This window comes from Mustela putorius, unplaced genomic scaffold (genome assembly GCF_011764305.1).
Source record: "Mustela putorius furo isolate JIRA1106 unplaced genomic scaffold, ASM1176430v1.1 tig00003867_pilon_pilon_pilon, whole genome shotgun sequence".
Classification (NCBI taxonomy): Eukaryota; Metazoa; Chordata; class Mammalia; order Carnivora; family Mustelidae; genus Mustela; species Mustela putorius.
Window position 1 is genome coordinate 16,177,685 of NW_025422019.1, and position 20,872 is coordinate 16,198,556.

Genomic DNA, 20,872 nt, shown 5'->3' on the forward strand with positions numbered 1-20,872 from the left:
TTCCCGTAAAGATCCTGTAAATGTGCAAGATGATTATGCTTGTATTATTTTGCAAAGAGCTGTGTAATTCATGTGAAAAACGTTCCAGCGATATGGAAGGAAAATGAGTTAACCTCAAGAGCCACTGTGGAATCAGCTTCAGCTCCTGGGAAATCTGGTTTCTCTGAGCCCATCTCGAACTCCCCAGCGAGTGTTCTAGATGCAAGGACAAGCCTGGTAGTGAATCCAGATAGTCCAGGGTAGCAAGCAGTGGTGATGGAGCAGACAGGTTGCGGGGGAAGAGGAGGAGGAACTGGAACCGAAAAGGGAACAGGGTTGGCCCTAGATTGGGAACGTTTGCTCTTTGGGGAAGTGGAACAGCTGCTGTTGACCTAGCCATTCCTGATCGCAGATACTGACTGAAGAGTGCTTAAGGGCTGGAGGCCCCACTCTCCATGATCATGCACATGTTCCTAACCTCCCCATCCTCTTGCTTCTTCTGTGCAGTGCAGATACCTACCCCAAAAGGTTGATGGAGGAATCAATAGACTAATGCAGGTATAGGGCCGAGAGCAATGCCTGACACTGAGTAGGGCCTCGGGAAGCCTCAGCTGCTTGCTGCTGCTGGAACCCAGCCCCCAACCAAGGTGTGCTTTTTAGGGAGCCTCATTGAGACATAAGTTACAAACCAAAATTCACTCCATGTAAGGATACAATTTAATAATTTTTTAATCACATTGATAAAGGTGTGTGGTTACTGCCAAGGTCTAGTTTTATAGCATTCCCATCCCCCCAGAAATCTCACTTGATACCTCTTTTGCAGTCTTGGCCCCAGCCCCTAGGCATCCCAGGTTCTGTGTTCTGTTCCTGGAGATTTGCCTTCCCTGGAGATAACTGGCTTCTTGGACTCTGTGATGTTCATGAGGTCCATGCACATTCACGTATCAGTACTTCGTTCTTTATGGTTATTATTATTATTATTATTATTGATGATGAGTGTGCTACTGTGTGGCTCTGCCACTGTTTATTCCTGCATTCACACCTGACCGACGTGTGTGCCACTCCCACCTTTGGGCGGGTGTGAAGAGTGTGTGAACATTCCCACGCCTGTGGATGTGCACTAGAGGATGTGGGAGGTCTGTGGCTAACTCCTAGAGAAGTGAGCTTGTTGGCTCTTTGATTTGCACATGTAGAGACCAGCCGTGGAGATGGATGGAGACAGCTCAGCATCACAGCCACCTCCTGAGTTGTACCTGTGGAGACACAAATCCACACCCACTGCTGGCCGTGAGCCCGGCAGCCACCTGGGGACAATGTTCACTCCTTTAAGGACAGCACAGGCTGGGAATGGGAGATATCATTGGGCAACTGAAATGTCTTTAATCCGGTCAGTCATTATTTATGGAACACCTGTTTTGTGCCAGGTCCTGGGCTCTCTCAGCTGTAACAGAAAGAACAAATATGTCCCTTACCTCTCAAATAGGTGATGGAATTTGGCTCAAACCCCAATTTCAAGGCCTACAACCTGTCCCTTTTTTTTCTTTCGTCTTTTTTGCCTCCCAAATTCCTGGCCTTACTTCCTGTAGATCCCACCCCCAGACCTGTATCTACCCCTGTCTCCTTGACTGCACAGTTTCTGCAGAAATCCACTCGCCCTTGCTGTGTCGGGGACATAGTAACTCTATATGGTTTGCCGAGGACCCGGAGTGGGGCTGGAGGAGATCCCTTCACAAACAGCCAGGAGAGAGGGCAAGCCAGCGCCTTATGGGGAGGGGCGGGGGGCAGCACCCTGTCATCTTCTCTGCTCTTTGGCTGTTTCTGGGAATCACATTTTCTCCACACTGTGACTTGACCTTTGCGACAAAGGCAGCGCCCTTACTTCTGTTCCACAGTAAGTTGTCTTTGCTTGGGCAAATGTTGCCTATTCTCATAAAGTTCCTGATAGTAAACCTTTCTTATGAGTCACTTCTGGATAATTTCAGAAGAGTCAAATTTAGGGGAATTCGGTGACCTATTGAAATTATTTTAGAAAGGAATGCAGATGTTCTGTGTTCTAAGTGGGCTTGTTAACCAGGTTGGAAAACTATTAAGTATCATCCTGGCTCTAGAAAGTCTCTCTGAAGTAGAATATTGTTCCTTTCTACTTTTACTGTTAAATCCCCTGTTCAGCCGCTCTATATTGTGCACCAGCTATCCGCAAAGCACGGTGTTTGTGGGAAGCCAGTAGCTCCTATGCAGCCTACAAAACCCAGCCCAGAAGTCCCTACTACCTGGAAGCCTTCTCTGACTGCTTCCACCACACTTCCCATCCCCACGAAGTTAATCATTTACCTACTCTGAGTGGCCTTTACATCCTATTTGGACATCTGTTTTCTGCTGTTCTGTAATTTTTTAAATGTTGGCCTCAACATTTAAGAGCCAAAGATGTGTGCAGTGACTCCATGGGACCTCCGGGACCCCACTGTCGCTATTTCTGGCCCCCACCATGCACACTCTCAGCTCCTACCGCATGCAACTCCCTGCTCCTCCAGAAGCCTGTGAGACACTCCCTTGTCACAGCCTCTGATCCTGGTTTGCCTGTGCCTGGAATGTGCTTCCCAGTTCCTAGCAAATATCTGGGTCTTTTCTCAAATACCCCTTCTCAGTGGTGCTCTATCTGGACACCCTCTCCCTCAGCAGTCTCAATCCTTTTACCTCACCTCTTTCTCTTCTAGAATGCTTACTACCTTTGAACATATTATATATATATATTTTTATGTCTTTCTCATTGAATATAAGGTCTATGAAGGCAGGAGTTTGGTGGCTCCTTTTTTTCATCAGTACCCAAGGGCCTAGAAAACTACAAAAGTCTCTTGCACGTAGTAATAGTAAGAGCCAACCTGTAGATGGCGTTGTTTATCTCAGGTAGTTGTTTTTTGTTTTTTGTTTTTTAAAGATTTTATTCATTTATCAGAGAGAGTGGTGGGGGGAGAGAGCGAGCATAGGCAGACAGAATAGCAGGCAGAGGCAGAGGGAGAGGCAGGCTCCCCGCTGAGCAAGGAGCCCGACGCTGGACTCGATCCCAGGACGCTGGGATCATGACCTGAGCTGAAGGCATCTGCTTAACCAACTGAGCCACCCAGGCATCCCTCTCAGGTAGTTTTTGGAACACTTACCAACACCTATGATAAAGTTTAATTTATAAATTAGGTACAATAAGAACGTAGAAGTAGAACAATTACAACAATATACTGTAACCCAGGTTATGAGACTGTGGTCTCCGTCCTGGTATCTCGCTGTGCTGCGCTCACTGGTCTTGTGATGCTGTGAGGTGACGAACTGCCCGTGTGAGGAGACGACGTCGGGGAATGACGCAGGCACTGTGACGCAGGCGCTGTGATGTAGCCACCGCTGACCGTCTGACAGTTTATCAGGAGGAGGATCATGTACTTTGAGATGACTGTTGACCCAGGGAGCTGAAACTGTAGAAGGCAAAGCTGTAAAGGCTTCAAGGTGGGGGGCAGTTCTGAACCCTTAGGCTTTTCTGCTTCTCAGCGAGTGTTCAGTTGAATGATGAATCAGTGGATGGGTGAGAGGAGGAGGAGACGAGGTGGGTGGGCCTTGCCATACTCGGCTGTTGTGAGGTGGGAGAAACGGAAGGCCTCTAGCCCCCCGTGAACACCCAGGCAGGCTGGCCCCTGGGCATGAGAAGAGACTTACAATTGGAACCGCTGGTTCAGTTGTGCCCTCTGTGTAGCTGGACGAGAGATGGCTTTCATGGGTCAGGTGTCATACCTCATCAGGCTTTCAGCGTGTACCCCCTGGACCTGGGAGCAAAGAAGGGTCTACCTTGGAGTATGATCTTTACCATCTCTAGGTGCCTCCTTATGAGTCCCCTCGTTTTGTCTCACCGGAATTCTGTAAGGACTGAAAGACCTTTGTCGACGTGAAAGCAGGCAGAGAACTTGAGGGCCGTCGGTGGGCGTCCCCTGCTGGAGGCCACAATCACGTCCCTCATCCCCACACTCTCTCCTGCCTCACCTGGTGTCATGCTTACCAGGACACCTTCAGGCTCTCCAGATGGTTCACCAAGCCTTACAAAGGACCTGCTGCTATTTGCACTACTTCTTATCCTCCTGGCCCCCAAGACAGACTGCTGAGAGGATGCCAAACCAGCCCACGGTGAGCCACCAGCCAGGGTGTCAGGGAACCAACAGCTCACGTGAAGGTGAGCTAATAAGCCTGCCTGTTGAAGGGAACCCTCTGGTTGACTAAGAAACAAGCCAGTGGGGCGGCTCTGCATAGCCTTGAGGCAACATCCCTTCGTGTAGCCTCTACAGAGCCTTCTGCTGGGTTCCATTTATCCAGGGCTGCCCTGGGCTCTGCAAGTGCCCACACTGCAGTGCCTCACACACACACACCCCCGCCACTGTACAGGGAAGAGGTCCCCCACTCCGTGGAAGGGCGAGAACAAGGAGCCGAGCGGTTGCAGAGCACCTGCCGCTGGCCAGCCTTGGGTCAGTTCTGTCAGCCCAGATCTGGGCCTTCCCACTGGAAGCACTTTTCCTGGTCTAACACAGCAGAACCTTTCCCCTTGTTTCAGTTTTACCCCTTGGACTGTTCCACATACCACATAAGGCGAACGAGTAAGAGACCATTTCTTAAGGGTCCACCAGACTGAACAGCTGTAGCGATACTGCCCTCAGGTCTAACTGCCTGTAGACATCTCTGGAGAGATTCTGTGCTTTCTTACAAGCTGTAAAAGCCAGAATTGGAGCCTTCGGCAGTGTGGGTTTCCAGCTCCCCAGCCTCATCCAGGGGTGGGCCACGCTGAGTCCTGGAAGCAGGGAGAAGAATCCTCACAGAGCCTCTAGTGATGTTCGGTGTAATCTGATTTGGTTTCCTGGATGTCCAGCCATTTGGTATGCTCACACGCAGGCTTTGGCGTTGCATTTAAAATCTCTTTATGATAATGCCTAAAGGCTATACAAGTTCTCAGATTGCTTCTAAAGAAGTAGAAGCCAAGTTGCTTGCATTAGGCAGCCAGAGAAACAACCAAAAAGCAACACTTAACCTTTTCCAAATATCTGTGCACCTTCTCAGCTTTGATCAGTGACTCCATTGATCATGGTGTGTTTGGTGACAGCCATCCTCACAGGATGGACAGAGCACCAAAGGGCAGCCAGTAAGCTTCTGTATGCTGCCAGGTGAGAGAGCCACAGCCACCAGTGAACTCCATGACCCAGTTCGCAGTGCCGTGGTCTGTGCAGTCACGCCATCCCCCTTAGTAACAGCTCCCCGTCCAGGGTTATTGTGCCGCGTGGGCTTAAAATGCACATGGATTGCACTCACGATCACCACGAATCAGGCGCCTGGGCGGCTGAGTTAGTTAAGGGTCTGCCTTCGGTTCAGGTTATGATCCCGGGGTCCTGAGATCAAGTCCTACATGGGGCTCCATGGTCAGCAGGACGCGTGCTTCTCCCTCTACCCTTTACCCCACTCGTGCTCTCCCTTGTTTGCTCTCTCGCAAATAAATAAGTAAAACTTAAAAAAAAAATCGTCATGAATCTGAGGAGTTAGATAGGGTCTTCCCACCATGCATCACTTTCAGAAGGTTAGGCTGGGTCCTCATGTGTCTAAATAATCCAGTGTATTCCTAGCATCTCTGCAGTGTGAGGCTCTCTGGAATCTTCTGTTTTCAGCTGCTGTCAATCCACTTCCGAGGTGTCTCAACCACACATAGCAAAGGGTTTCTGTCTGTTGGCCACCAAACTCACTCGGGCTCTCAAGGAGTCCAGTCCCCTCACATTGAGAGTCGTGGGACGCGGAGGACCGCAGTGGGCTTGCCTTGCTCGTTGGGGTCCCCATCATTGATTGGAAAAGGCTGGAAGGGAACCTGCCCTGCGTCGCCCTTCTCAGCAGGTCACAGCATGGCCTCCTTCGGGAAGGAGGGAGACGCAGAGGCCATAGGAAGTCATCAGTGTCATCACCTTTGTTTTCCTGATGAGGCAGGAGGCGCCCTCACAGCCGCTACCTGCAGAGCCTGGGCGGCATTCCCTTTGGTCTTTTCTACTTTCTTTTGCTCACTAAAAGTAGTACAAGCACAAATTTAAAAAAAAAAAAAAAAAAATGCAAGCAATACAAAAGCGCCACCCTGGATGCCGCTCTGACCTGATTTCCGCAGCTGCACCCCCTCATTGTAAGGGACCGAGCAGAGCTGGAGCCACCCGCCGCTCCAGGCCCACCTGCAGTGCTCCACGAGACCAGCCCAGGGGGCTGGGGGCCTGAAACACTTCCTATGCGGGTGCGGCTTCTGGGAGCCCAGGACCCTGAGCTTATAAATCCACTCCTCATCCACACAGACCAAAAACAGGAAACATGAGGACAAAGAAGATATTCCAGAAGGACATTCACTGGGAAGAGAATCTCCCTACCACTCCAGACTCCGTTCCCCTCTCGGTGGCCCCCATGCCAACCGGACAGATTCTTGTAGGAGCTTATGCACATTCATAAGCACCTTTCCAGCCTCTCCCCCGTCCCGTGCTTGGCACACATGGAAACACACTTCACCGTCCTTCACCCGGCTTTTTTCAGCCCTCAGGATGTCCTGAAGAGGTTTCCATGTCAGTACATAGAGATCTGTTACATTTTGGAGTATTGTGTTTAAACAGCTAGTGAAATACAGCTTTTAGATTACTTCAGATCTCTTGCTTCTACTCTAACACTGCTGCTGTGATGTCCTGGGTGGGTTTCTTTGGACCCCGTGTGTCCCCATAGGTCTATAGGGTGGGTTCCTACCATAGAATTCAGAGCCCAGGATCCTGAGCAGCTCTGAGCACTCCCGAGGGCACGCCCGCCCAGAAACAGTGAAGCAGGCCTGGCTCTTCAGGTCTCCCGCAGGGTTGTTGCCTTCTGCAACTGGGGCAGCCTGACTAGGACTCCAGATCCAGTGTGTGAACAGAGCGAGCTCCCCGTATGGCTAGTGCAGGAGTTCCCACCTCTGGTGCCTGCTCAGGGTATAGCTGGAACGCAAGCCTGGGGTGGCAGGGCGGAGAGCTTCCTGCTCTTTCCAGGCCCTCTCTCCAGCCCGGCTCGGTCAGCACGCTCGTCACCCCCCTGCTCCTTCACTGAGCCACACGGTCGGCTTCCTGGCCCAAAAAGGTCTTCCTGCGTTCCCTCTAGAGCCTGAAAGTCACTAGCTCTCCCCCACACCAGGCACCCCTGCAACTGCTGGGCCACAGGCACCTCTCCCTGCCAGGTTCCTTCGCCTCCTGTCACATGTCCTCAGGCTGGTTCCCTAGTGGAATTAGCATGGCCTTAAGACTGTTTTCAACTCAGGAACTCTGAGCCCCCACCAAGGCCCTGACCCTGAGGCAGGCTCCACCCACCCTGCCTGCAGACCCCTCCATGTCACTAGTCAAAGCTAGCGCTTGCGCAACAGTATCCCCCTGGGTATCTGCCACATTAGGTAGACACTGAAAACGCCTTTGGATTAAGAGCTAAGAACAGAATGGCTGGTGAAGTTGGGCCTGGAGATGGACCTTCAGGGATGGAGGCTTCGAATAGCGGGACTGAAGGTGCCGGTAACGAACAGTCCCCATCCCCAGCGGGCAAGATGCTGTACACATGCCATGGGTTACTGTCACCTCGAGCCCTGTGTGGTTGATACTCTTGCCCCCTTTGTGGATGAAGCAGACATGTCCCTGACCAAGGAACTCATCCCAGAGGAGGCTGTTCCCACCAAGCCTGCCCAGCTCCCACCTCCTGGACTTCACTGCTCTCTCCACGGCACGGGCTGCCTCTCCTTGTCTGGGCCGCTGGGCAGGCCGGGATCCCTGCCTGAGTCCTTGCTCCCCGGACTGACAGCCTCCTTGTCATTGTAGGACTTCTGCCATGGGCAGGTGATGTGGCCGCCGCTGAGCGCCCTGCAGGTGAAGCTTGCTGACCCCGGCCAGTCCTGCAAGCAGGTGTGCCAGGAGAACCAGCTCATCTGCGAGCCTTCTTTCTTCCAGCACCTCAACAAGGACAAGGACTTGCTCAAGTAAGTGCTGGGGGTCATCAGGGCCAGGCCAGCCTCCAGCTTGCCTCTGGGTCATGTCGGAGTTGGGCTGAGAGGGACGAGCCTTAGGGAGCAGGTTGTGGCATGGTCCCCCCAACCCCGCCCACTGCCGCACTCCCCCGGAAAACTAGACCAGCAGTTTTGTTGTTTGGTGGATGAGGTCACCTGGCACACTGACAGATTGAGAGTTCGAACACGGGTGTTATATTTGCAAAACTAAGGCCGGTGTTTGGAATCATAGATTGTGGAAAAGGTTCGGTGTGTTATGTTATACCCGAGAACTGCGGGAACGGAGATGGGCTCAGAAGCACAACCCCGGGAGTGCGAAAGCAATGAAAAGTAAGGGTTGGGAGCTGGCACTGAACTGCCCACAGCAAGTCCCCTCACCACCTTCCCCCTCCTGTGGCCCCTGTCCCCTCTTGCACTTGATTCCAGCACCGTTGGCACGTGGAGCACGGCAGGGGCACAGCAGGCCTGACAGCGCTGGGTTCCACAGCAGGGAGGCGGGGTGGCATGGGAAACACAGGCCAGAGCGGCACCCAGACCCAGACAGGGCTTCCCTGGTGGCTGGAGTGCTTCCCCTCGTGCCTGCATTACTTGGTGCGATCCCATTCCTTTCCCTTGGCATTTGCAGACCCCAGATTTCTATGTGAGGTTTATTCTGGCCTCTGATTCGTGACCCCTGTGAGTACTAAGTCTGTGTTCCCTGCTTTCATTACACCCACCCTGGGCCTTATCTGACTTAATCACTGAGCCCTCAAAAAGCTCTGGTGAAGAGACTTGCTGTCCCAACCCTAAATGCTCAGCAGAGCAGTGGTACCGTCCAGTCCTGAAGTAGAGATTTAAGAAATGGACTGTGCTCGCCGCTCATGGCCTGCCTTTCTCCAGTGCTGGCTTCATGCCTCGTTGCAGTGGTCGGTCATCTGTGGTCATCTGTGCACAGATGGCTGAGCTAGCCTCGTCCTGGCGATACATCATCTTATTCTCAAACATGGTATAAAACCTTTGTTCCAGAGAGAGCGTGGCCTCTCAAATCTCGCCTGCGGGAAAGCGCCTCTGAGTAGAGGTGTGGAGGATGCTGGGGTTTCCCCTTCTTTTTATGTGAAGACCAAGCTCAAAGGCCACATTGATTCCACTATTAAAACAAAGGCTGGAAGAGACTCAGTATGGCGCTGTCCTCTGTCACCACAGAAACTTTGTGAGAGGGGGTAGTGGTCTGCTACATAAAGATGGTTCTAGAATGTGCTCCTCCATAGCACATATCCTGAATTCTGGTATCCCGGGAAGGGCTTCCTACTGGCTCCTTTGGCTACCTTCTCTAGCAAGGTAGCTTTTTGAGAACGCTGAGTATCTCTCTCTCTCTATGGAAGTCTGGATTTGCTGGAAGTAGATTAGGGACAGTGCACACACAGCTGTCTCCATGCAGTTCCCATCTCCACCTCTGGAGTAGGACAGATGAGAGGCTGCATCCTGGGAATGGAAGCCAAATGGAACTCCTCTACAGCACGGCCCTTCCTTCCCAGCCAGGCAGGAGTCAGGGCTCCTGCCCGGGTCAGAGACTCAGGACCTGGCTCAGATAGCACAGGGTCCCACAGAGCCGGCCTGTCTCCGGAGCAAAGGTCTAGGTCCAGTGCAGGGATAGAAAGGGGAGCCAGTGGGTTAATTTTCTCTGTTCCATCCATCTTCTCCCCTATAAGATTAGGGCAGCCCGTATGATGGTGAGAGAATGTACAGCTGGTGCTCAGGACAGAGCAGAATGGCCCCTTCCTCCAGAGAGCCTTGGGCCGTGGAGCAGGATTAAGGCTGCCAGGCTGAGACCAGAAAAGCCAGGCCCCTCCCCAAGCCTCCCTGTGCACCTCCTCATACTCTGCAGAGCCCATTGAGGGCAGAGGGCCTCACGGAGCTGTTCCGTGGCTAAGCCCTGTGCCATGGGACTGCTTCAAAACCCTCTCCCAAACCCCACTGTAGCCATGTGGGTTTTCTCCCAAGGAGGCAGCACTGAACGCTAATTCCATAATAAATCTGTCTGAGATTAATTCCCTGAATGTAAGAGGCCTGTTGAACACCTTGTTCCTGCATTTGTAAATACTGATAATGCTGTAAAGCTCCAGCTATCTGGGGGTCTGTTGAGGGTCTGCTCCATATGAGGCAGTCCTGACTCATGGCCAGTTAGCAAAATGAGTGGCTCCTCCAAGCCCATGCTACTTTGGGGCTGGGTTCTCAGCTTAAGCTCCTTTTAAGTCTTTGGTGCTCATGACCTTGAAGAATGATTGAAGAACCTTGAAGAACTAACTGTCTATCCCTACTGCGTAGTAGGAATTTGCATCACATAGATCAGGACTTTTGGAGTTTCCTGTGCTGTCATCTCGAATCAGGGGCAGTGAGGCAGCTGGTCGTGGAGCTCCCATTCACACAGGGCACGGTGTAAGTGCTGGGGGGTGCCCCAGACTCTCATGCCCAGAACATGCATAATTCAGGCACAGACCAGGGGGCGGGGGTTCAGAGGCAGAGGCCCCGGGAAAAGCCAGAGTCCAAGCTGGGGTGGCCCCAACGGCAGGACCTTGGCTCCATACGTAGGGACATGTGTCACGGTCACACCTTATTTATAATTTTGCTACCTTTTCAAGTTACAGCTTCTAAAATATTAAATGATCGAGTTAGGCATTTCTTTTCGAAGTTGGGGAATTCTAAACCATGGAGTCTAGACCATGAGCACTTTGGCGGCTGAGTCAGAGAGGTCATGAGTGAGTCTGGGGGACTTGGTGGATTCAGGGCAGGAACAAGCAGGGCAGGTGCTGAGGGAGGGGAGGAGCTCAGGGGCAGGGAGGAGGCGAGGAGTAGAACCAGTAGGTGGGGTCCTGCTGGCATCCCTTCATCCTGTGTCCGTCTGTCTCAGGAAGGACGAGTTGTCTCTACCTCTCAGGACGTAGGCAGCCCCCTGGGAAGGTGGTCAGAGCTGTAAATGCGAACCCAGGGCCGCTGGGCCTCCGAAACCCCCTCCCATCCTGCACGAGGCCAGCTGCAGAGAGGTCAGCACCTTTGGGCCCTAAAGAAAGGAAGCAGCAGTGTGCTTGATGTCTCTGAGTGGAGTGAGAGTGTGTGTGGCCAAGAGAGACAGACAGATAGACATCACAACAGGGAAGCAGAGGCATTACCATGCGTGCTCTGAAAAGGGAAGAGATTCACCAGTGGGGAGAGGGGAGGCTGGTTTCCAGACACACTCCAGCAATGGGGAAGATCCCCTCAGCTCTCTGACTCTGGCCCGAGGATGGTAGAGTGCTCCTCCTGCCTGCCTGGGGCTGTGGGACAGGGACTGGCACGCTCATAAGAGGGAGCGCCTCTTGGGGGCCTGGTGGTGCGATGTCCTTCACAAGTGTCTGGAGCCGTCTGCACCCATGGCCCCGTCCCCTGAACGTTCAGTGAGCTGCCCCGTGATGGGTCACCTGTCATGCTGGGGACTGTGCCCTTTGTGGTGGTCTCCGGACATCATCCGTAGCAGGCTTCTTCCACGGCGGCTTCAGCTGAGATGTGTTCACGGACACATGCACGTGTGTGCTCACTCCTGGGAGCACGTGCTTAGAGGTTGCCTGGGTGACCCGGGGCAGGAACCAGAGGGTTTCTGCATGGCTCCTGTTAGACCCTCCGCCATGGGGTCTGAGAGTTGGAGAGCTTTCCACACTTCTGGTTAGCAGTGCACAAGGCACCTGGCTTGAGTTAAGACATAGCAGCTGCTCTAATTCACCTGAACAAATAAATAATCTAAGCCTCTGTATTCTAAAGCTCTGCTCCATATGGAATCCTGTAGTGCATAGCTGAGTTCTGGAGACCCTTTCTGCGGGTAGGCCAGCGGGGGTATCCTGCAGAGGACCTGGTAGCCCCAAATCTCCGACTCACCTTTTTTTTTTTTTTTTTTTTAAGGAAATCCATAAATCCGCCCTTCCTGCCCTTGTTTTCATGGTCTGTGACCTTCCTGGCCTGGGTGCCTACGTCTCCCAGCTGGCACACCACAGCTAGAGGAGTTAGGGCCGTTGGGAGAGGTCGTAAAGCTCCCTCGTGACTGCGGGAGCTGCCTACAGTGGGATCCTCACCCTGTTAGTAAGAGTGGAGATCTCAGGGAACAAAATGGAGATGGTTGGCACATTCATGGCACGGGGTGAGGGAGGGAGGTGGCAGAGCCCATCTCGTGTCTGCCCTGCCAGGGTGACCATGATGATGATGATGGTGGCAGAGCCGCACTCTGCCAAGTGCTCTAGGAGCACTGATTTCTGCGCCTCCTCCCTGAGTTGAGGACTCTCTGTTCCCACTGTACTTAAGAGGAAACTGAGGCAAAGGGAGGCTCATAGAGATGAAGTTGGGACTCAAACACAGGACTGCGCGGCCCCCCTACACTCTCTCCTTTGAACTGGTCCCACCTGGCATTTGGGACGCCGTGCTGGACACCTGCTGAGGCATTCTTGCTCTCAGGGCCATGGGGTGGCTGGGACCAGTGTATCCAAGGCCAGAGGAGAAAGGACACAGCTCTTGTTTGAGATCACATGCCGGTGCTGTTGGTTACCCCCAGCCCCGCAGGCGGTGGCCCCAGTTGCAGGAAGCAAAGCCACCACGGTCTGGGTCTCAGCTGTGGGAAGAAGACGGCAGGAGGAGCAGGAGCGCAGGTTTGCAGTCAGGGCTTGGATTCCCAGTCCTGCGTCCGGCCCAGCAGTCCTGACGCCTCACACACTTAACTGTCAAAAAGGGGGAGGGAGGGAGCCTGCTACGGCCATGGACCAAGATGACTGCAGAGTTCCGGTGACTTGATGCCCTGGGACCCCCGCCATCCGCCAGGAGAGCATCTGATGGGAGACTAAGGCCATGTCACATGAATCCTTTTAAACCACCAATAAAAATATTAAACAGAGTTCTTCAGAATATTTAAATAATGCCTGTCTTTGCCCCACTCTCACCCGTCTGAGATAACCATTGCTAAGGCTTGAGGGGGTAGCCCTCTCAAGTTTCGAAGTGCATACACGTACAGGTTGGTCCCCAGCATCTCCTCCGGTCACTTGCCTTCCTCGAGGTCAGCTCCCCGCGCTGGTTCTTGCATTTCTACCTAATTCTTTCTCAAGGGCTGCAGGGACCTCTGAAAACACAGAACGTGCTGCAAACCCTTCAACCCTTCCTTCCCCACTGGGTGAGTATTCGGGTTATTTCCATCTTGTCTCCCTTACAGCACTGCTTCAGTAGGCAGCCTTGAACACACATTCCTGCACACATTCCTTTCTCAAGCGTGGACTCCTGGTGGGAGGGCATTGCTACGTCAGAGGGTGACTACCATTTCCTTTTTATGACAGGTGGCCCCAGCGTGCTCCCCACACCGCAGGAGGCGGGCCAGAGAAGCCAGTGACAGGACTATTCCTACCTCTCCAACACACATGCCTTTCTCTTCCTTTTCAGGTACGAGGTGATCTGCCAAAGCTCGGAGCTGACCAAGGACATCCTGGTGCCCTCCTTCGACCCCAAGAACAGGCACTGTGTGTTTCAAGGTGACCTCCTGCTGTTCAGCTGTGCCGGCGCCCACCCCCGGCACCAGAGGGTCTGCCCCTGCCGGGACTTCATCAAGGGCCAGGTGGCTCTCTGTAAAGACTGTCTATAGCGGCCCCTGGCTCGGCCCCGCATTCACTCTGCCGGGGGGAGAAACAGGGGCTCCAACCCCAACGGGACAGGGCCGGGGGACAGACATCATGTCATTCAGGGACTCTCCCCAGAGCCTGAACTTTATGCTGGGAGGTTTCAATTTGGTATTGCTCCTTCTGTGGTCCGAGCACCAACAGCGGAATCCTCGCCGAAACAGAAGGAGCAGACGTCAGGGCAGGAGCCTGGCTTCTCCTTGGCACAACTTCCTTTTTATTTCTTGAGGAGACTGTCACTGCAGCTGCTCCAAGGCAGGAAGAGAGTCTCAAGATTCATTGAAAACAGAACCAGAGGAGGAATGGAGCTTGTCGGAAAGAACTTTCTAAGGCAACATTCCTAAACCCATTAACTTATTTATTTGGGAGGGAGGGAGGGGAACAGGGAGGGCAACAGATCACGTCTTGTTTCTCTGATTTCCCACTGTTTACTGTCCACCTTCACTGTATTATTACTCCTGTCTGCTTCCAAAAGGAAGCAGGAGGGAGACAGGGTGCACTGTGGGGCTGGTGGCTCCCTTGAGGGCAGCTGCGGGGACCTAGCTCCTCAAAGTGGAGAGTAGCAGAACAAAAGAAAGTCTTGCGTATGCTTGACAGATGGCAGCTAGAGAACAGGCACCTCCTGGGCGTGGGGGGACAGACCCGTGTTGTCCTGAGAGCCCAGCCAGGGACCAAAGATGGGGCCGTTTTGCAGTGAGAGCTCCTTTCCTCAACCCTCCCCCTCCTACCCCCGTCACACGCATGCACGTGCGCGCACCTTGGCCCCACACCTTTCCTTTAGGAAAGAAAAACAGGATCGGGGAATTGATATTTGCTGGTTGGTGGGGACTCCACCCTCTCTCCAGTGCCACTGGAAGGAGGAAAGTAGAAACATGGGTCACGCTGGTTTACTCCTGAAGTGGGTGATCCGAGCTGGGGGTGGACAGGCATGAAGCCGGCCCCTAAGAACCAGTGACGCCACCACAGCTGTGCTCCAGACAGGTGGGCTTGTGTTTTATTCCTTCTTGTGTCTGCTGTCACCAGAGTTGCAGGAAGGAGGCTCTCCATGGCCCTGATGTTGGCAGGGGGAGCAGGGGCGGGCCGGCTGGATGTACTGTGTGGTCCTGGCGATCGCCCGTGGGTGCATGGCTGTGTGTCTCACATGGGGCTGGAGTCTGATGCTGGTTCTTACTTGAGGCTCAAGCACTCTTGGGGGAGAGGGGGAGGTGGCATCCTGAGTTACAGGTTGGCCCAGTCAGACTCACTGGATGTCCCCCGCTAACCCTGGAGTTCCCCACTGTCCACCATGGTGGGAGCTTCCTGCCCCCGCCCCGCCCTGCTTCAGTGCTCTGGGTGGAAGTGCGTGTGTTTCCTGTGAAGCCCCTGGCATCTCCAGGCGGTAACGGTGAGCCCTCTTCTCCTCCTTGCAGAACATCCCAGTCATGAGCTGTGGCCTGAGCCCCCCAGCCCTCCCTGGTGGCCGAGTGCCTTGGTCACCTAGCACCATGCTCCGCCCCTGCACCCTTGCTGCCGGAACCCTGGCTGCCATCCGGGACAGCCAGCGCAGCCTCTGCCCCACAGGACAGGCTGGCAGGGCTCACGGTTGGGTGGGCCTTCGGGAAGGGAGCTAGATCAGGAATGCTGCCTCTTGCAGACCACGAGGCCTGTGGAGCCTTTAGGTATGGGAAGTTAGACTGTGCCTACTTCTCCATTCTTCCCTAATGCGTAAATAGTATCTAGGGCACAGCCAGCCTTTTTTTTTCCCCTTAGACTCTCGGTTGGTCTGAATGTCTCCTCTAACATCAGAGAGTAAAGGGGGTGAGGAGCAGCAGCTTTCGGGTGGCCCCTGAGTACATGTGACGGGGAGAGCTCCGATAGGGACCCCTCAGGAACGCGCGGAGAGCACCCTCTGCCTGAGCCCAGCAGCAAGGGCATGTGAGTCGAGATAATCTTGGTGATCCGGCGTGTGTGTGTATATATATTAATGTTCCTGCAAGTTTTGCAAGGGCAATTCCTGCGTAGGAAAACAACTGCCTTCTGTGTTGTTAGGAACTGCTTTTCCCTATGAATGGGCCTCTGGGTTTCACCCTCGGTTGTGGCAATTCCGTTGAGCTCCCCGGGCAGCAATCCCTGGGCCGGGGCCGCCCTCTGCTGGGCTCTTCTGGGAGCTTCCAGAGGTGAGGCTGTCAGGCAGGCGCTGGGCCAGCAGGGGGAGCCTGCGGGCCGAGACCGGATTTCTTTCGTTGGGCCAGATTAACCAACCCATTTTGCAGAGCTGTTTGAGTAAGCCTGGGGACTCAGAAAGCAAGGAAGCTGGGAAGCATCGTTCTGGGAGAGCTGCCGTGCCGGCATGGTGTTCTGGAAGCTGTGGGGATTGTTTGTGGCTATTCTGTTTGCTGAGCTCAGGGCCTCTCAGCCTCCCTATACCTTTCCTCTGCATCAGGACTCAGGTGTAGCAGGCCGGCAGAGCCCTTCCCCACGCTTGAAGATCCCTGTGGCAGCCCCCACTCCTACAGTCCAGTAGTGGCCAGAAGGACCTGGAGTTGCGCAGGTGGGGCTGCTGCTCCAGGGCAAACCTGCACTCCAGGTGTCTGGGGGCTCTAGGGTAGAGGCAGTGACACCCAAATGTATCCAGCTCCCAGGCCACCACCCCCAGGGGCCCAGGTCTGATCAGTGCCCTGCCCCCACCCCCCAAGGGGAGACTAGGGAGGAGGCCTCCATCTACCCTGTGTGGAAGGGGCACCAGGGCTGGCTGCCCCGAGAGAGGACTGTGCCTCTCAGGACAGCTGGGAGCCTCTGGTGGTGTTGCTACTGCCATCTGAACAGAATCCTAAACCAGTTTTTAATTGCCGATTTCCGCAGGGACAGAGATCCTAAACCAGGATCCTTGTCTCCCTATGTCATAAGCATACCTTGCCAGTTTTTGTCCATTTTCTTTTCCTTAGTAAAATTTGGCTCCCCCCCCCCCGCGCGCCACTGTGATCTTACCAAATTCTTAAACATGAGGGAAATGTATCTAATTTATTAAAAGAGAGAAAGCTTTCCTTTGAACCGTAAACATTTTTGGGAGTGAAAACTCTGGAAAGGGGAAGCACACTTCTTTTAATGCCAGTAAACACCTCCTTTATTTCATGTAAGTAATTTGATTTGCACATGTACAAATGGAGACACTTTTTGCATTTTTGCTTGGACTGGGTTTTGGTCACTGCTTTAGTTTGCTTCTGTGTGTGTGTTTGCTTTATGTTTTGAAATAGTAAGAATGTTTCTTTGGTATTTATTGTTTCTCTGATGTGCCTTTTCACTTTTCTTTGGGGTTGGTTTTTAGAATCTTGGTACCATTGAAGATAGGACACATCCTTGTGTCACCGAGGATGCTCAGGCTGGGCACCAGAAATACCCTCCCAGCCCCCTAGGCCACAGCCTCTGTGCTCCTGCACCCCCATGAGGCAATGAGAACCCCCAAGAGAAGGTCTGGCTTCCTCCCGGGCTGCTGGCCACATCTTTGGATCTGAGGAGAGCTGGTCACCAACAGGCTTGTGCTCCCTGCAACTCAGGCACCCTGGTGATGTGTGGCTGGGGCACGAGACCAGTCCTATCTGGGAGGTTGCACTGGGAAAAAAGCAGTCCCCACTTGATGTGATTATCATAAGGGGGGGAAGAACATGCAACCCCTGCTGTTTCCTCAGGGAACATGGGGTTTATTTGAGTAAAGGTGATAAAACTGTATGCTGTATACAGGTGGGTTTGTGCTTTTGAGACCAAAAGCCACCCGATTTCTCCAAGTTGGTGTACCTACGTTGTGTATATAATTGGGACAAATACCATCTTTTCCTATGTCCCCAAAATCTTTGATTTAAAAAAAAAAAAAAAAAGGTCTATTTTGTTAACGACAGGCTCGGTTGTATTACCATCCCAAGCCTGGATTTCTTTATTTATTTTAAAATATTTTAATTTCCACATTGGCTTCATTCTAATCCCATCCATCCCGGTAGGGCTGCAGAACATCTCCGTGGGAAGAGAGGGATGGACAGAAGGAGATTCAGACTTCTTTGGGGAGGTGGGGATTTCCTACCTGGAAAGCTGAGGGTGAGTTCTTTCATTCCTGTTGGCTTCAGCAAAAACTGGAAGCTTAAGTTTTTCTAGCAAAAGGCCAAATTAGCTGTATAGTCTCAGATGCAGAAACAAGTTACCCGCGCTTTCTTAGCACTTAGGGTTTTTGTGAGGATTCAGTGTTTAGCCGTGTCTGGCACATAGTAAGCCCTCGTAAATGTTAAATATTGTTATTGTTAGCATTTCATAAAATTTGAGAAATCAAGAGCTAAGTTATACCTCCATGAAAATACTCCTCCAAGTTGATGGAATGTTGTACGAATTTCTGGTTTGAGATGTCCAAGTCCCGTGCCCATCCTGCTGGTTGAAATGTTACTGTATCCCCGAGTGCACTGACTGATTTGCAACTATTCCTGACTTCATCCCCAGAGGGAACTAGGCTGTAAGAATGTGTAAACTGGAGACGAAAAGGGTGACCCAGTGCTGGACCTCACCCCACTGATGTCTTCTGGACCATGCTGGGGTTCTTCTTTGTAGAACTTTTTGAGCTATAATTAAAGTAAGTTCTCGGACAGATTGTACCCCTTAAATCAGTTAACTATATTCCTCTGAAATGAAGTAATAAAGACTTCCTGTGTTTTATTTAAGGAGAAAGGAATGACCAGTTGAACTTTGTCATTCCCTAGGAAGTCCCTTTGCTGTTCCCTGCTGGCCGGGGCAGCCCCTCCACAGTCCAACCCACAGGGATCGGACCCTGGGCTGATTAGCGGTCGTGTGTTTGTTTGGCCCCGTTCCCCGAGAAGACCCACCTCTCCCCCAGCCTGGCTCGGCCAGCCTGGAGACCCCAAAACGATCTGACCACTCAGGTGGAGCTATGGCGGGAAGGGAGGTTGAGGGGTACAGAGTGTCTGCAGAACCGCTCCCAAGAGGCTGCTCAGTGATGTTTTCCCAGATCACCTAAATACCAGTTTGCCTTTTGTTGTATCGGGGGTTTCGCGGCTTTCTTCCCCGTCGTAGAGTTTTATCTTCTATTTCGACACTATTCTGGATAGACTGCAGTTGGGAGTGTGGATGAATTTGCTGGGGTCCAGGGTCCTTCTGAGTTCCTTCGTGTTCTTTAGGGGAATCAGCAGTCTTCTATGTTTGTGGGAATAAGATTGGAATCTTCCTTCTTCAGAGCTTTGTTCCGTCTAACCCCAGATTCTGTGATGCTTTAGGACCACGCCCCCCCACCCCCGGCAGCTGGTGAGGCACGGCAGAGGGCAGCTGTGTGCTCCTATGGAGGGGGGGCCCATGTCGGGGGACAGATGTGGGTGCTCAGACAGGTGGGCAATGCCGCAGGCCTCGAAAGCCTTGCTGGGAACAGCAGGACGGGACCTTACGGGGCCACCACCTCCGCCAAAGCCAAGATGGAGCAGACCTGGGAAGCACGGTGCTCACTGTCATGCCCAAGTGTTCACGGGACGAGAGCAGAAGGATCGATGCCAAAGGAGAGGGTACCATCCTTCCTACTGTAGTTGCTGTCCCGACCTTGATGTCCTTAAGCTAACGGCCGTTTGCGTGTGTGTCTTCAAAGAGCTCCTGGTACAACCGTTTTCTGCTGTTCACTTCCGGGGTTCCGTAGTGCAGGATTCTGCAAGTAAGGTGTCGCTGTCCACGTGTACTGTACCTGCATAGAGAACACTGCTTTGTTTTCCAATGTTGTAGAGAGAACTAGGGAGAACTTTATTTTTCAATAAACTTTTGTTGTGTGACAGGTGGCAGTGGTTTTTGGGGGTCTGGGCTGGGCGCAGGGTCAAACCCAGGACAAACCCAGCGGCCTCCTCCAGTGCCGGCATCCACTGATGACGGCCACCATCCGCAGACCCTGCGGGAAACACTGATGAGAAGGTATGTGGCAGGAGTAGGGAGGGAACGGTTTTACCCTCGAGGAGTCTTTCCCGCAGGTGGCATCCCCGGAGACTCGTTTCAGAGCCGCTCCCCCGGTCCTGCCTGCACCTCCAGGGAACAGCATTGGAGAGAGGACTGGTCGGCTTTTCCTGGGGGGTGGGGGAGTGCAAAGAGATACCCTGGAAAGAAGGAAGGTCATGTCCATGCCCACACCAAGGGCTTGTCTGAAACCATGCTGGCGAGTGACGGCTGGCCTCCCGGAAGCCAGCAGAACTCTTGGCTACTGCCTGGAACACAGACACCACGCAGTTCCCATCATGCCACCATGGGGCACGAGTCCCCACACGTGCCAGTCAAAACCGGAGTGCTTACGTTTGAGGGGTACTCCATCACAGCTTCCTCTCCTGAAGCTTCCACAGCATATGCCAGACACAGTGAGAAAAGAAATCTTTCGAATCTTGCATTTCCCAGACCTGCTCGTACAGTTAACTCTTTTTTCCACATGACCTATTAACATCCCAGGCAACCCTCCTCAAAATGCCTTCCAAGGAACCACGTGGGACGTGTCAGACTGAATCCAGGTCAGTGACGCCTCAGAATGAACCACCTCCCCTCAGTGAGCCAGTGACAGCCCCCAAGCACACCACCAAATCACCGTGCAGCCCCCCCACCTCGCAGGGCCCACAGTGTCCCTCAGGACGGTCCTTCAGGGTCTCCCCCCCACTCGCCGCCGAGGGACCCCGTCCACAGCCTCTTCCATCCACAACAGAAAACCCGCCCAGGACAGTGAGAATGCTGCAAGATAACCTCCCCGTACCATACAAAACAGGTAAAGGTCTTTATTGGTCAGACACTGTCGCCTGGACGAGCAGCAGCTCCAGAGGTACAGAATGTTGTGTGCTGGGGGAACATTTTTACAGAGTCTACACCTAACATTACATTAACAGAGAACATCTTGTTCCTTACAGAGGGGCAAGCCATCTCTAACAGACTGTAATGTACCATTACCACTTAACACAGCATATAGATATATGCATATATGGATAGATTATATAATTATTTATTACAAATAAACTGTCATTTCACATCTCTCAAAAATGGATCCTGTTTTTACATGTAGGTTCAGGCTCTGAATGTACAAGACAGGGTCATGTGCTTAGTTCAACCATGCAAAGCTCATACGTGGGTCATGAAGTACTTTAAAAATAGAATGGTCTCCTTTTGGACAAATCTGTTTATAGAGTCAGGATTAGTAAAACAGTATGAAACT

General features: G+C 52.8%; 1 protein-coding gene across 3 annotated transcripts in view; it reads left to right on the forward strand.

The window, feature by feature from the left end:
* The window catches only part of MGAT5 (alpha-1,6-mannosylglycoprotein 6-beta-N-acetylglucosaminyltransferase), a 337,061-nt gene extending 317,595 nt beyond the window's left edge, over positions 1–19,466 (forward strand). For all 3 annotated transcript variants that reach the window (XM_004774276.3, XM_004774275.3, XM_013046749.2), the window contains 2 exons: positions 7,842–7,999; positions 13,451–19,466. In XM_004774276.3, the coding sequence (XP_004774333.1) occupies positions 7,842–7,999; positions 13,451–13,649 (357 nt within the window). In that variant the 3' untranslated portion in view covers positions 13,650–19,466. The remainder of the gene's footprint in view (positions 1–7,841; positions 8,000–13,450) is intronic.
* Positions 19,467–20,872: the final 1,406 nt, after the last annotated feature.